We start from the raw sequence: 13,281 nt of genomic DNA, 5'->3' as shown, positions 1-13,281 counted from the left end.
CTTCCTTATCTACACGCTGCATCGTGGGAGGAAACAAATGGGCGCTGGCTTCCTTTTCTTCCACACTGATTTTTCAACAAAGCAGAAGGGGTGAAGAGGTTGATCTTAATAGCGGAGCATCCCATGTGAGTGCAGGGGAACAATTCAGGTGCCATGATAAGCAGTGATTGAACTTCTTCAACTTAATCACGGGACGGCAGCAGCTTCGCACTCGGGCACCACCGAGCAGCGCCTTCAACCGGACAAACCCATTGGCCGCAGCTGACGTCCCCAAACAGAAGCAGCCCGCACCGCCCACCGCATCACGGGAACGGGGCCGTTCTGAGCGGCAGCAAAACAGCGCGCACGGCAGCGTTAATCATCGCAGGGGAAGGGAAGGGAAGGGAAGGGAAGGGAAGGGAAGGGAAGGGAAGGGAAGGGAAGGGAAGGGAAGGGAAGGGAAGGGAAGGGAAGGGAAGGGAAGGGAAGGGAAGGGAGGAGGGCCGGGAGAGGGGTCGGTGTCAGCGCCGGGGCAGGACGCGCTCGTCCGTGCGCGGCGCTCAGCGCCATCTGCGCCCTGCCAGCAGCGCCCCGTGGCAGCGGACCCTCGGCCCGTGAGTCAGAGGCTCCGTGGCAGCTCCGGGCAGCTGATCTTATCTCTTGTCTCGCGTCCCTTCGGGCCCGGCTCTGTCTGCGGCTTTGCGCGGCGGGGACCGTCACGGTGAGGGACTTGCGGGAGCTGCCGGGCTGTTGGAAGGCAGCGCTGGGAGATGGGAGCGGAGCGGGGAGCTGCCGGTGCGCTGCTGGTGGGCTGTTGTTGATGGGATGAGAGATGCGTGGGTTGCATCGAGAAGCCACAGGTGTGGCTGAGGAAGGAGCAGCCCAAAGGCAGCCCTGAGCCCCTGTGCGTTTGTGCCCACAGCTGCAGCCGCACCATGCTGCGCTTCCTCTGGGACAGCATCTCCCTGCAGATGCTCTTCGTCTTCCTCCTTGTCTTCCTGCTCGTCTCTGACTACATGAAGAGGAGAAAGCCCAAGGACTTCCCCCCCAGTCCTTTTTCCTTCCCTTTCCTGGGAAACATACAATTTATGTTTGCCAAAGACCCCTTGGTTGCAACACAGAAGGTAAGGGGATTTTCAGCGTGGTGAGGGGACCTATCCTACCTAATCACATTAAATGCAATGGCCCACAGCTTTCCAGGAGTGGGGAGTAGGTTGGCCCTTGATTAGCTGGAACTTTGATAAGGTTTGCCTTGTAGTACAGTGCCACATCCTTTGGGCAAAGGGCATGGTACAGAACCATGAGTTCATCTGCATCTGTAGGTGGGTCTAATGGGAAAAACGTTTGGGAAGGGAGTTAAGCAAATGCTGGAAAATCCTTCTCAGTTGAGTCTTGCAAAATCTGGAAAATGCAGCCCAGAAGGCTTTACAGCAACTCCTGAAATCTGATTTAGGAAAAGAGGAACATGTCTGCATGCAATCAAGCCAACATCCGTGCACTTGTGCAACCACTCTGTAACCTCTCTCAGGCTCAGCTTGCCCTGTGTCCATTGCAAGTCTGTCTGTCCTTCCCTGTGGGTGCACGATACCAGGGCATGCACTCTTTCTGCAGAAATGATAATTGAAAACTAATCCCCATTTATCACTCATATATTTACCCCTTGCACAGCTTACTGAAAAACTTGGGGATATCTTCAGCTTGCAAGCAGGCACCCAGTCGTTTGTGATCATAAATGGACTTCCACTAATCAAGGAAGCCCTTGTGACCCAGGGAGAGAACTTCATGGATCGCCCTGAAATTCCCCTCGACAAAGATATCTTCAGCAAATTGGGTGAGCTATCTATTGAAATGCATATCTGACACGTGCTGTCAATGTGTTGAGCTTTCAAATATACCAGAATGGAGGCTGGCGACAATGCCATGGCTTGACATTCATGGTAAGCAGACTCACCAACGTGCTTGAGCACCCTTTATCAAGGCTGATACCCTCCAACTTCTTCCCCTTGCTGAGGGCATCTTCTTTCACTCACTGTGGAATGCTTCTGGCAGGGCTGATCTCCTCTAGTGGGCACCTGTGGAAGCAGCAGAGAAGGTTCACCTTGACCACCCTCCGCAACTTTGGCCTGGGGAAGAGGAGCCTGGAGGAGCGGATCCAGGAGGAGTGCCGATTCCTCACGGATGCGTTCAGGGATGAGCAGGGTGAGGAGCTGTTGTGCTGAAGGCAGAATCCAACTTGGACTGTTTTCGTTTCCCTCATGCTAATGCCTGCTGAAAAATACCGCATCTCATAGGGGAACCTGCCAGCATCACAGATTCCTTCTTCAGGTGTTTTGTCCTCAGGTTAACTGATGGATGCAGCTAGGTTTCACCCAAAGCTTCTCTTGTTGAATATTTTCCCACTGATGAAGGTGCTTTCTTCTCCTTTTCTGTGGATGTGGGTAGAAAATCAATTGTTTGCCTTTCCTTCTCCAGGAAATCCTTTCAACCCTCACCTTAAAATCAACAATGCTGTTTCAAACATCATCTGCTCCGTCACCTTTGGCAACCGGTTTGAATACCATGATGAGGACTTCCAAAACTTGCTGCGGCTGATGGATGAGACTGTGACCCTCCATGAGAAGATAATGAGCCAGGTACAGCCCTCCTCCTCCTGATGAATAAACCAAGGGACCTGATCTGATCCTCATACACCTTGGCTTGTAGACACTTCAGCACTGACACAGCATTCTTTTGAACACTCATTGATAGTTTTGTATCTTTTTTATATTGTAGACCCCAAAATCTCTCTAGGAGAGGTATTGGGAAGGAGCACCAGTGATAAATCAAGGATGTTGTTGCCATTCCCCATACAGAATACATCAATCAGTAATTCCTTTCAGCCATATTTTCAAGCTATGCAATGCTCACATGGCTCCCTTTCTCCCCATTTCACTGAGTGTATGTGACTGGTCACCTGCTGTGACTGGGAAGGCATTAGTCACTCGATTGTGAAATGGAGATAACAATCCTGTGTCATGCTCCTCTGCAGATAAATTAATCCCATCTATTCCAACACTGTAGGGCTGTGGCTTTGCAGGTTTTTCAAGTTTTGAAAATAGAAGGGGTTTTTCAGTCCTTTATTCAATTTGCTCTTTTCTTTTTTCTGCCCAAAGCTGTACAATGCTTTCCCTTACATAATTAAGTACCTTCCTGGCTCCCACCAAACCATATTTAAAAACTGGAGGCTCATGAAAGGTTTTGTGAACGAGAAGATCAGCAAACATAAGGAAGACCTGAACCCCTCAGAGAGCCGGGACTTCATCGACAGCTACCTGCAGGAGATGGATAAGGTCAGTAATGTGGAGCAAACCCTTCCACAGTGGGGACTGGAGATCAGGAGGGCTGAGAAACAAACCATATTCCCCACCTGAGCGGCTGATGTGTCCATTTATGAGCTCAGAATGGACACTAGTTTTGGGGCTTCCATTGGAGGGATGGGGATGCAGAGGGCCTGCAGCTTCTGCCAGAACCCTTGGGGCAGGACTGAGTCTGATTTTTGAGGAAGTCCTCGCTGTTCATGTGGCACTAACACTTGATTCTCTGAAGCCCAGCGGCAGGGAATTCCATGAGGATAACCTGGTGGCATGTGCTCTTGACCTACTGTTTGCTGGTACTGAGACCACCTCCACAACCATCCGCTGGGCCCTGCTGTATATGGCTGTATACCCAGAAATTCAAGGTACAAGTAGCAACAGGGCTGTGCTATTCCTTTTTATAAATCTTGGTGAAAGGAAAAACAGGAATCCCACTGTACTCATACAAGTGAAGAACTAATGCTTTCCTCTGAATTCAGGCACATACCTAAGCTGTTTTAAAACCTTCCCTGGTAATTCTGTAATGCTTTAATTTGGGACCAAGAACCAAACAGAGGCACTTCCCCCACAAGCACTGAATATCCCTGAGGGCTTTATAGCACAAGCCGGAGAAGCTTTGAAGAGGTCATAGGACCTATTTAGTTGCTGAAGTGACGAACATGCAGAGAGGTTCCACAAGTCCCCTGGTGGCACAATTGACCTGAGATGGTCCTTTGAAGACTCACATAGCAAAAAGTTCATGGTGTCCCGAGGGGATCCATGGCTGTACTGCACCACTGCTGATCCCTGCTCTTTCCAAACAGCCCGTGTACAAGCTGAGATTGATGCTGTCATTGGGCAGTCCAGGCTGCCAGCTCTGGAGGACAGGAACAACATGCCCTACACCAATGCTGTCATCCACGAAGTGCAGAGGAAAGGCAACATCATCCCTTTTAATGTGCCGAGACAGGCGGTGACAGACACAGTCTTGGCTGGTTTCCGGGTGCCCAAGGTAACCTCAGTCCTGAGCACTGAGTTGTTAGGAGGAGGTTCCAATTTCCCCATTCCTGCTGAGAGAAAAATGTAGCAGTGCTGCCCCTTACAGAGGTCACTCCTGTGGATCGTATTTTGCTGTCCCCAAACCACTTTCCAGCACACTGCATCCTTAGTGTACAGAATGAAAGCCATGGGAAGAGACATCCATACACAGCATCAAGGAAGAGAGCCCTCCTCATGTAGACATTTCTTAGAGGATCTTTGGCCAAAAAAAAATTGCTGATGGTAGAAGCAGCCAAGAAATAGAAAAATACAGCCAGGCAAAAGGAGATGAACACATGCCTGTGACAGATCTGACTATGGATGATCTTCATGGCAAGCAGAAGGGAGGGCAAAAACTCATCTCCTGTTGGCAGTGGCGGAGAGAGTGTGAAGTGACTTTCTTTCTTTTGTCTCAGGGCACGATTTTGATCCCAAATCTGTCCTCTGTAATGTTTGACAAGAAGGAGTGGGAAACCCCTCACAGTTTTAACCCCGGGCATTTCGTGAAGGACGGTCAGTTCCGGAAAAGGGAGGCTTTTATGCCATTTTCTATAGGTAAGATAGAATCAGTTTGATGCCTTTGTGCTGCTTCCAGATGTATCAGGTAGCAAGGGGCTGTGGGCAGGGTGATGTTCCCACAGGAGGTGGGTGCTGAGGCTTTTCCAGCAGGGCTGAATGGATTCTGGGTGGCTGTCTCTGCAGGGAAGCGCGCCTGCCTGGGTGAGCTGCTGGCTCGTGCTGAGCTCTTCCTCTTCTTCACGGCTCTGCTCCAGAAATTCACCTTCCAGGCTCCCCCAGACACCATCCTTGACTTCAAATTCGTAATGGGCATCACCTTGGCCCCCCAGCCCTACAAGATCTGTGCTGTGCCTCGGTAGGGAGCGCAGCCACTGTTCTCAGAGGGAGAAGATCTCAGCTTTAGAAGGGTTTCACAAGCTGAGCCCTCACCGGCTGCTTTGGGCCACTGTAACAACCTCTACATGTTTTGTCTTTTTGAAAACAATTGCTGTCAATGAATGAGGAGCTCAGGACTTTGTTCACTCCAGGCTGGATGGCCACGTGTCACAGCTGCAAGAAAATCTTCATCGTTTTAGAGATTACCTTTCTTGGGCCATGGCCCAGTTCTGTCAGAACACAGAACCAGCCCTTGCAGTACAACATCAGTAACATGTTTAACTTTAATTTCTGGAAAAAAATAATTAATAAAGAATAAAATACAGACATACCTTGTAACATCTCTCATTCTGGTTCATCAATACATTGTTACTGAGACATGAGCCCAAAGCTCTGCCCCATTCCTTCCCTTTCTGTGCCAGACAGGTGGCAAAAACTGAATGGCAGATCTTCTCACCGGCTGCTTCAATCCTACTGTGTGTTAATAGACACCAAATATCTGCAGACTTTATTTACATATGTGAATATGTGTTTTTCTATTGCTGTCCCAGACTCCACAGTGGCTTCCCTCTAATCCTGCTTTCTCCGGTGCAGGTCTGATCTTTGGGACATGGGAACAGCTCTTTTATTAGCACTGCGTGAGCAAACAAATACTGATCACATCCTGTTTATTTCACAATCTATTGCTTCTTTATCTACACACGCTGTGTCATGGGAGGCAACAAATGGGCGCTGGCTTCCTTTTCTTCCACACTGATTTTTCAATGAAGCAGAGGGAGCTTATCTTAATAGCGGAGCATCCCATATGAGTGCAGGGGAACAATTCAGGTGCCATGATAAGCAGTGATTGAACTTCTTCAAGTTAATCACGGGACGGCAGCAGCTTCGCTCCCGTACTGCAATCAGACCCATTGGCCGCAGCTGACGTCCCCAAAACAGAAGCAGCCCGCACCGCCCACCGCGTCACGGGAACGGGGCCGTTCTCAGCCGGCAGCAAAACAGCGCGCACGGCAGCGTTAATCATCGGCGGGGACCGTCACGGTGAGGGACTTGCGGGAGCTGCCGGGCTGTTGGAAGGCAGCGGTGGGAGATGGGAGCGGAGCGGGGAGCTGCCGGTGCGCTGCTGGTGGGCTGTTGTTGATGGGATGAGAGATGCGTGGGTTGCATCGAGAAGGGATTTAGCGAACAGGCGTGGCTGAGGCTGAGGAAGGAGCAGCCCAAAGGCAGCCCTGAGCCCCTGTGCGTTTGTGCCCACAGCTGCAGCCGCACCATGCTGCGCTTCCTCTGGGATAGCATCTCCCTGCAGATGCTCTTCGTCTTCCTCCTTGTCTTCCTGCTCGTCTCTGACTACATGAAGAGGAGAAAGCCCAAGGACTTCCCACCCGGTCCTTTTTCCTTCCCTTTTGTTGGAAACGTGCAATTTATGTTTGTCAAAGACCCCTTGGCTTCAACACAGAAGGTAAGGGGATTTTCAGCGTGGTGAGGGGACCTATCCTACCCAATCACATTAAATGCAATGGCCCAGAGACAGCTTTCCAGGAGTGGGAAGTAGGTCGGGAAGCAGGCTGGCCCTTGATTAGCTGGAACTTTGATAATGTTTGCCTTGGAATACAGAGCCATATCATTTGAGCAAAGGGCATGGGACAGCACCACGAGTTCCACTGGAGCTGTATGTGGGTGTGAGGACAAGGGTTGCAGGGAAGGGAGTTAAACAACTGCTGAAAACTCTTGCTCACCTGAGTCTTGCAAAGCCTTAAAAATGCAGCCTGGAAGGTTTACATCTACCCCTGAACATTGATTCAGGAAACAAGAACAAAGACTGCACATAGTCAAGACAGTATTTATCCAGTCATTTTCCTTGGCTTAGCTTGCCCTATTTCAATTTTCGTTCTGCCTGTCCTTCCTTGTGGGTAAAGGACACCAGAAAAAAAAGTCCTTGCAAATCAATCTCATTTTATATATTTACCGCCTTTCTAGATTATCAAAGAACATGGAGATATCTTCAGCTTGCAAGTCGGCACCCAGACTTTTGTGATCTTAAATGGGCTGCAAGTGATCAAGGAAGCCCTTGTGACCCAGGGAGATAACTTCCTGGATCGTGCTGAAATTCCTATGGATGCAGAGTTCTTCAGCAAATTGGGTGAGTTATCAGTAGTGACATGTATCTGAAACACAGTGAGAGCATCGTTCTTCTGGAAATACCAGGTGGAAAGCAGGGGGAAATATCGTGGCTTCACATTCACTCTGAGCTTAGCCATTTTCATGCTTCCTCCTTATTTATCAAGGTGTATGTCCTCCAGTTTCTTCCCCTTGCTGAGGGCATCTGCCTTCACTCACTGTGGAATGCTTCTGGCAGGGCTGATCTCCTCCAATGGGCACCTGTGGAAGCAGCAGAGAAGGTTCACCTTGACCACCCTCCGCAACTTTGGCCTGGGGAAGAGGAGCCTGGAGGAGCGGATCCAGGAGGAGTGTCGATTCCTCACGGATGCGTTCAGGGATGAGCAGGGTGAGGACCATTTCCCTTAGTGCTTGTGCTGGAGGCAGAACCCAACTTGGACTGTCTTCATTTCCTTCATGCTAATACCTGCTGAAAAGTCATAGAACCACCAAATCATTGTGGTTGGAAACAACCTCTAAGGTCACCAAATCCAACCCCAACCCATCCACAGCATGTCCATTTTTCTCAGTGCCACATTTCCCTTTTCTTGAGAACCTCCAGGGCTGATGACTCCACGATCTCTCTGGAATCATATGCCAATATCTGTTCAATCCTTCTGAAAAGAAATTGTTTGTAATATCCATTCTGAACATCCCTTGGAAAATCTTACAGCCATTACCTCTTGTTCTATCATGGTTATGTAGAAAGTTAGGCCAAACCCCACCTTGCTCCATCCTCTTTTCAGGGAGACATAAAGAGCAATAAGGTATCCCCTGAGCCTTCTTTTCTGCAGATCGAACCATCCTAGTTCCCACTGCAGCTGGCCATCAGAGTTCTCTATACTTGCTCCAGGGCCTCAGTGTGTTGGAGAGAGGGGCCCAAAACTCATTTCAGCATGTGTATGATACTGAGTCATGGCCTGAACCACTGATTGAGCACCTGGGGAAAGGACTCAGTCAGCCCTGGAGCACAGGTGAAGGCAGTTCAGCTTTGTGATTGGAAGGGGTGGAGCCTGGTTCCATGTCTCTAGACCTCATTTAAGGGCTGACTGCCGCTTGTTGAAGTGTTCCCCTGTGAATTTAGAATCTTCTGTTACAGGTAAGCAATCAATTACTGCCCTTTATAGCACCTCTCTTTTGTGTTGGTCCTTTTATCATCACACCTTTGCTTTAATGCCTTTCCCATTATATTGATCTGTCCAATTGCTACAGCACCCAAGATGTGGCCTGTCTAGTACTGAGCACAAAGGGGTGATCATTGCCCTGCTCCTGCTGACTACAGTATTTCTGATAGAAGCCAGGATGCCATCTGCTTTCTTGGCCACTGGGCACACTACTGGCTCACCTTCAGCCAGTTGCCAACACACCAGCATCCTCTTTCTCCTCATCTCACAAGCAATGTTAGCAACCTGCCAGCATCCCAGATTCCTTCTACAGGTGTTTTGCTTTCAGATTAACTGATAGATGCAGCTGTGTAACACTCAAAGCAGCAATCTATAGCCCACCTTTGTCTGTTGCTTCTTTTGAGATCTCTAGAAAATTGCCTGTTAACAGCAATATTCTTCATTAATTCCTACAGTGTTGGCTCTTCTGCAGCCATTTCAAATCTTTCTTTCCAAACAACCATCTCTAAGCAGGTGCCCACCCAGGATCTTATTGACTATTTTCCTTTTATGTGGAGAGGAGAAAAGAATATTTTCCCACTGATGAAGGTGCTTTCTTCTCCTTTTCTGTGGATGTGGGTAGAAATTCAATTGTTTGCCTTTCCTTCTCCAGGAAATCCTTTCAACCCTCACCTTAAAATCAACAATGCTGTTTCAAACATCATCTGCTCCATCACCTTTGGCAACCGGTTTGAATACCATGATGAGGACTTCCAAAACTTGCTGCGGCTGATGGATGAGACTGTTACCCTCCATGGGAAGATAATGAGCCAGGTAAGCCCTTCTGTCCCCAGCACAGACAGCGTGCACTTTTGCAAGGCCATCCTTTCTTCTTTGCAGTCAGTGACAAAACCTCGAGCACTTTCAGAGGATATCCCAGGTCAGGAAGGGACACTCAAGGGCTGTCAAGTGTGGCCTCTCTTCTTCCCTGGAGATGTCCTGGTGCTGATGCAGCCCCTGGTGATCACAAAGCTGAGCTTTCCAGGCTGGTTTTTATGTTCTTTGTAGATAGAGCAGAGGGTTTGGGCAGGTCTCTAGGAGAGGTTATGGGAAGGAGCAATGCTAAGGTTTCCAAGAGCACTCATTGCCATTCCTCTTTCCATTGCATCAAGTACATCTGCTCGTAACTTCTTTCTGCCACGTTCTCAAGCTGTGCAATGCTCACGTTACTTTCTTTCATCATTGCTTCTGTCCACTGAGCACCAAGCTACCTGCTGTTACAAAGAATGCAGTAATCTCTCTGACAATGGAAAGGACAGCAATCCTTTCTCATGCTCTTCTGGAGATGAGTTAATTCCATCTGCTACAGCAATGTAGGGTTGTGGCTTTGCAGGCTTTTCAAGTTTTGAAAACCAATTGGGTTTTCAGTCCTTCACTCAATCTTCCTCTTTTGTTTTTCTGCCCAAAGCTGTACAATGCTTTCCCCTCCATAATTAAATACTTCCCTGGATCCCACCAAACCATAATTAAAAACTGGAGGCTCATGAAAGGTTTTGTGAAGGAGAAGATCAGAAAACATAAGGAAGACCTGAACCCCTCAGAGAGCCGGGACTTCATCGACAGCTACCTGCAGGAGATGGATAAGGTCAGTAATGTGGAGCAAACCCTTCCACAGAGGGGACTGGAGATCAGGAGGGCTGAGAAACTATATTCCCCACCTGAGCTGCTGGTTTGTCCATCTGTGAGCTCAGGATGGAAATTAGTTTGGGGCTTCCATTGGAGGGATGGGGATGCAGAGGGCCTTCAGCTTCTGCCAGAACCCTTGGGGCAGAACTGAGTCTGATTTTTGAGGAAGTCCTTGCTGTTCATGTGGCACTAACACTTGATTCTCTGAAGCCCGATGGCAGTGATTTCTGTGAGGATAACCTGGTGGCATGCACTCTCGACCTGTTTTTTGCTGGGACCGAGACCACCTCCACAACCATCCGCTGGGCCCTGCTGTTTATGGCTGTATACCCAGAAATTCAAGGTAAGCACAGAAAATACACAACCCTATTGTTATCTCTTGTAGCTTGGTGAGATACTCTACTCAGGGCAGGAGAGGAGAAAAACTTGGTAAGGTCTGACTAAAGCAAGTGTAGATTTTTGCACCCTCAGAGAAATAACCACAAGCAATATTTTGAAGGTTTTTGCATTCAGGCACATGCCTCTGCTATGATAATCCTCGCCCCTCTAGTATTTAATACCAAGAGACAAAAGGGGGAACCTCACCAACAAGCAGTGGAGACCCCTAAAGGCACTGTGGCAGAGGTGTCAGGTGCAGTGCACAGAGCACAGGGCCCATTAATTACCTGAAGATGCAAGTCCTGGTGACACGATTAATGTGGGTGATCCTTGGGGAGCCTCACAGCAAAAAGAACATGGTGTCCCCAGGGGTTCTCTGGCTGTGCTGCACAATCGCTGATCCCTGCTCTTTCCAAACAGCCCGTGTACAAGCTGAGATCGATGCTGTTATTGGGCAGTCCCGGCAGCCAGCTCTGGAGGACAGGAACAACATGCCCTACACCAATGCTGTCATCCACGAAGTGCAGAGGAAAGGCAACATCATCCCTTTTAATTTGCCTAGAGAAGCGATGAAGGACACGGTCCTGGCTGGTTTCCACCTGCCCAAGGTAACTCCATTACTCATTGGACAAGACTTAGAACACTCCCATTTCCCAGTCCACAAAGGGACAAAGCTGCAGTATCCTTACCCCAGCCAGAGATCACCCCGAGGAACAAATACTTGTGATAGATTTTGGTACAGATGCTCTTCATGGCAAGCACAGAGGAAGGTTAAAATTTCCCTCATGTTGGCAGTGGCAGAGAGAGCGCAAAGTAAGTGCTTTTCTTTCTCTTCACAGGGCACTGTTATACTCCCAAATATTTCCTCTGTGATGACTGACAAGAAGGAGTGGGAAACCCCTCACAGTTTTAATCCCGAGCACTTCCTGAAGGATGGGCAGTTCTGGAAAAGGGAGGCTTTTATGCCATTTTCTATAGGTAAGATCTGCTGCACTTGATGCTTTTAGCTGAAGCTCTGGGATGGGGCTTCCAGGGTGCACATGGGAGACCATGAGCAACATAGTGATGGAAGCAGCATGTACTGGCTGTGTGCATGGGATGTACTTTTGGCATCTCCCATTTCCTGCCCAAGCATCACTTGCTTTCTCTGGTGTTTTACCTCTATGCCTTGGCTCCCAGCCAGCACATGAAGCTCATCCCAGCAGGGTAAGATAAGATGTATGTGTATACATTTACATGCATGTGCCCTCACTAAATCACCCAGCTGGGGGCAGACTGTGCTACAGCTCCTTGGGGAGCTCAGCTGGGATGGTGCTGGAAATGTCAGGCAGGCAAAGGGGCTGTGGGCAGGGTGATGTTCCCACAGGAGGTGGGTGCCGAGGCTTTTCCAGCAGGGCTGAATGGATGCTGGGCGTCTGTCTCTGCAGGGAAGCGCGCCTGCCTGGGTGAGCTGCTGGCTCGTGCTGAGCTCTTCCTCTTCTTCACGGCTCTGCTCCAGAAATTCACCTTCCAGGCTCCCCCAAACACCATCCTTGACTTCAAATTCGTAATGGGCATCACCTTGGCCCCCCAGCCCTACAAGATCTGTGCTGTGCCTCGGTAGGGAGCGCAGCCACTGTTCTTGGAGGGGAAATGTCACAGGTTTATAAGGGATCCATAGACTGAGCCCCCAGCAGCTGCTATGGGTCACTGTAACAACCTCATCATGTGTTTTGTTTCTTTCAAAGGAAATGCCAAGTCACTTAGTTGTACAAGCAGACTTTTCATGCTGTATCAGATGAAAAAGACAGGCCAGGGCACTTGTGCACTTGCAGCAGCCCAGCACTGTCCATGAATGAGGAACTCAGGACTTTCTTACTTCTGTGCTGGTTGGCTGTACTTCACAGCTGGGGAATCAACAGTGGAAGGGAGCAGTACCTGACTTAAGTACAAACAGTGCTTGGAAACAGAGTCTACTTTGATCTCAGGAATACTGTTAAAAGAAATATTCACCAGTGCCTTGTGACACCTCTCTCTTTCTTGAGCATTAATAAATCCTGACTAAAATAGTTTTGTTGTTTGCACAGTGATGACCAGCACATACTTTTCAGCACTGCCTGCAACCACCAGCCATGCCAGCATTGGGGCACCAAGGGGTGGGGTGCAGAGCCATACTGAGCTGTACAGCACCAGCTCTCTGTCAGCAGAAGAGAGGGCACAGGAACAGCACAGGCCATAAATGCAGAGCTGGCAAATATTCATGACCTGAGCTCTATGAGCAAACCAGCAGGAAGAGCACCAAAGCCAGTGGCTGTTCTGCCAAGCCACTGCAATTAATGCAGTGACACTCGGAGGATGGCACGTGCCATTTCTGACATCTGTTATAAAGCATTTGTACCTGGAGGTACAGAAGTTGTAGATCCTGTCTCCTAGAATAAGCTCAATTCTCTTTCTCCCCACCCTTACTTCTCCTCCCAGCCTGAATCTCCTCCACACCTGGATAGGAGGCAGCTGGGAAGCTTGAGCTGTCACTGGAGCTCCCCAGTAATGAAGAGGTACACCATTGCTCCCTCAGTTGCACCCTGAGCAAGCACAGTTCTGTAACACACAGCACAATTCCAGACAACAGGTTAGATGTAGAAGGTATTTCTGGCTCCTGTTTCACAGACCCTCAAGGCAGAGGTATCAGAAAGTAAGTTCTCTAGGAAACAAACACACACACACACACACTGGTA

General features: G+C 49.2%; 2 protein-coding genes across 6 annotated transcripts; both read left to right on the top strand.

Moving 5' to 3' along the window:
* Positions 1-20: 20 nt before the first annotated feature.
* Positions 21-5,572, top strand: LOC107306891 (cytochrome P450 2J2-like). 3 transcript variants are annotated; one of them, XM_085511862.1, is made up of 10 exons: positions 21-125; positions 902-1,103; positions 1,648-1,810; positions 2,029-2,178; positions 2,452-2,612; positions 3,132-3,308; positions 3,565-3,697; positions 4,136-4,323; positions 4,766-4,904; positions 5,052-5,572. In XM_085511862.1, the coding sequence occupies exons 2-10, from the start codon at positions 915-917 to the stop codon at positions 5,225-5,227; spliced, it is 1,476 nt and encodes a 491-aa protein (XP_085367988.1). In that variant the 5' UTR covers positions 21-125; positions 902-914; the 3' UTR covers positions 5,228-5,572. The 3 variants fall into 3 exon arrangements, 2 of the variants coding, with proteins under 2 accessions (XP_085367988.1, XP_085367990.1); XM_085511864.1 differs by lacking the exon at positions 21-125 and adding an exon at positions 185-700; XR_014932911.1 differs by lacking the exons at positions 21-125; positions 4,136-4,323 and having other exon boundaries at positions 774-1,103.
* Positions 5,573-6,222: 650 nt separating this feature from the next.
* Positions 6,223-12,615, top strand: LOC107307906 (cytochrome P450 2J2-like). Of its 3 annotated transcripts, none has more exons than XM_085511865.1 (10): positions 6,223-6,284; positions 6,501-6,702; positions 7,221-7,383; positions 7,600-7,749; positions 9,177-9,337; positions 9,972-10,148; positions 10,400-10,532; positions 10,988-11,175; positions 11,407-11,545; positions 11,995-12,615. In XM_085511865.1, exons 2-10 carry the CDS (start codon positions 6,514-6,516, stop codon positions 12,168-12,170), a joined length of 1,476 nt encoding a protein of 491 aa, XP_085367991.1. In that variant the 5' UTR covers positions 6,223-6,284; positions 6,501-6,513; the 3' UTR covers positions 12,171-12,615. The 3 variants fall into 3 exon arrangements, with proteins under 3 accessions (XP_085367991.1, XP_085367992.1, XP_085367993.1); XM_085511866.1 differs by having other exon boundaries at positions 6,223-6,358; XM_085511867.1 differs by having other exon boundaries at positions 6,223-6,369.
* Positions 12,616-13,281: the final 666 nt, after the last annotated feature.

This window comes from Coturnix japonica, chromosome 11 (assembly GCF_054131305.1).
Source record: "Coturnix japonica strain WE chromosome 11, WE-NBRP24, whole genome shotgun sequence".
Classification (NCBI taxonomy): Eukaryota; Metazoa; Chordata; class Aves; order Galliformes; family Phasianidae; genus Coturnix; species Coturnix japonica.
Note: the sequence above shows the minus strand (reverse complement) of the source record. Positions and strands in the feature narration are given on the sequence as shown.

Coding starts and splice junctions, on each gene's coding strand:
- LOC107306891 (XM_085511862.1), top strand. CDS start 915: ATGCTGCGCTTCCTCTGGGACAGCATCTCCCTGCAGATGCTCTTCGTC. Junction 4,324..4,765: donor CTGGTTTCCGGGTGCCCAAG/GTAACCTCAGTC, acceptor CTTTTGTCTCAG/GGCACGATTTTGATCCCAAA. Junction 4,905..5,051: donor TTTTATGCCATTTTCTATAG/GTAAGATAGAAT, acceptor CTGTCTCTGCAG/GGAAGCGCGCCTGCCTGGGT.
- LOC107307906 (XM_085511865.1), top strand. CDS start 6,514: ATGCTGCGCTTCCTCTGGGATAGCATCTCCCTGCAGATGCTCTTCGTC. Junction 7,750..9,176: donor TGCGTTCAGGGATGAGCAGG/GTGAGGACCATT, acceptor TTCCTTCTCCAG/GAAATCCTTTCAACCCTCAC. Junction 11,546..11,994: donor TTTTATGCCATTTTCTATAG/GTAAGATCTGCT, acceptor CTGTCTCTGCAG/GGAAGCGCGCCTGCCTGGGT.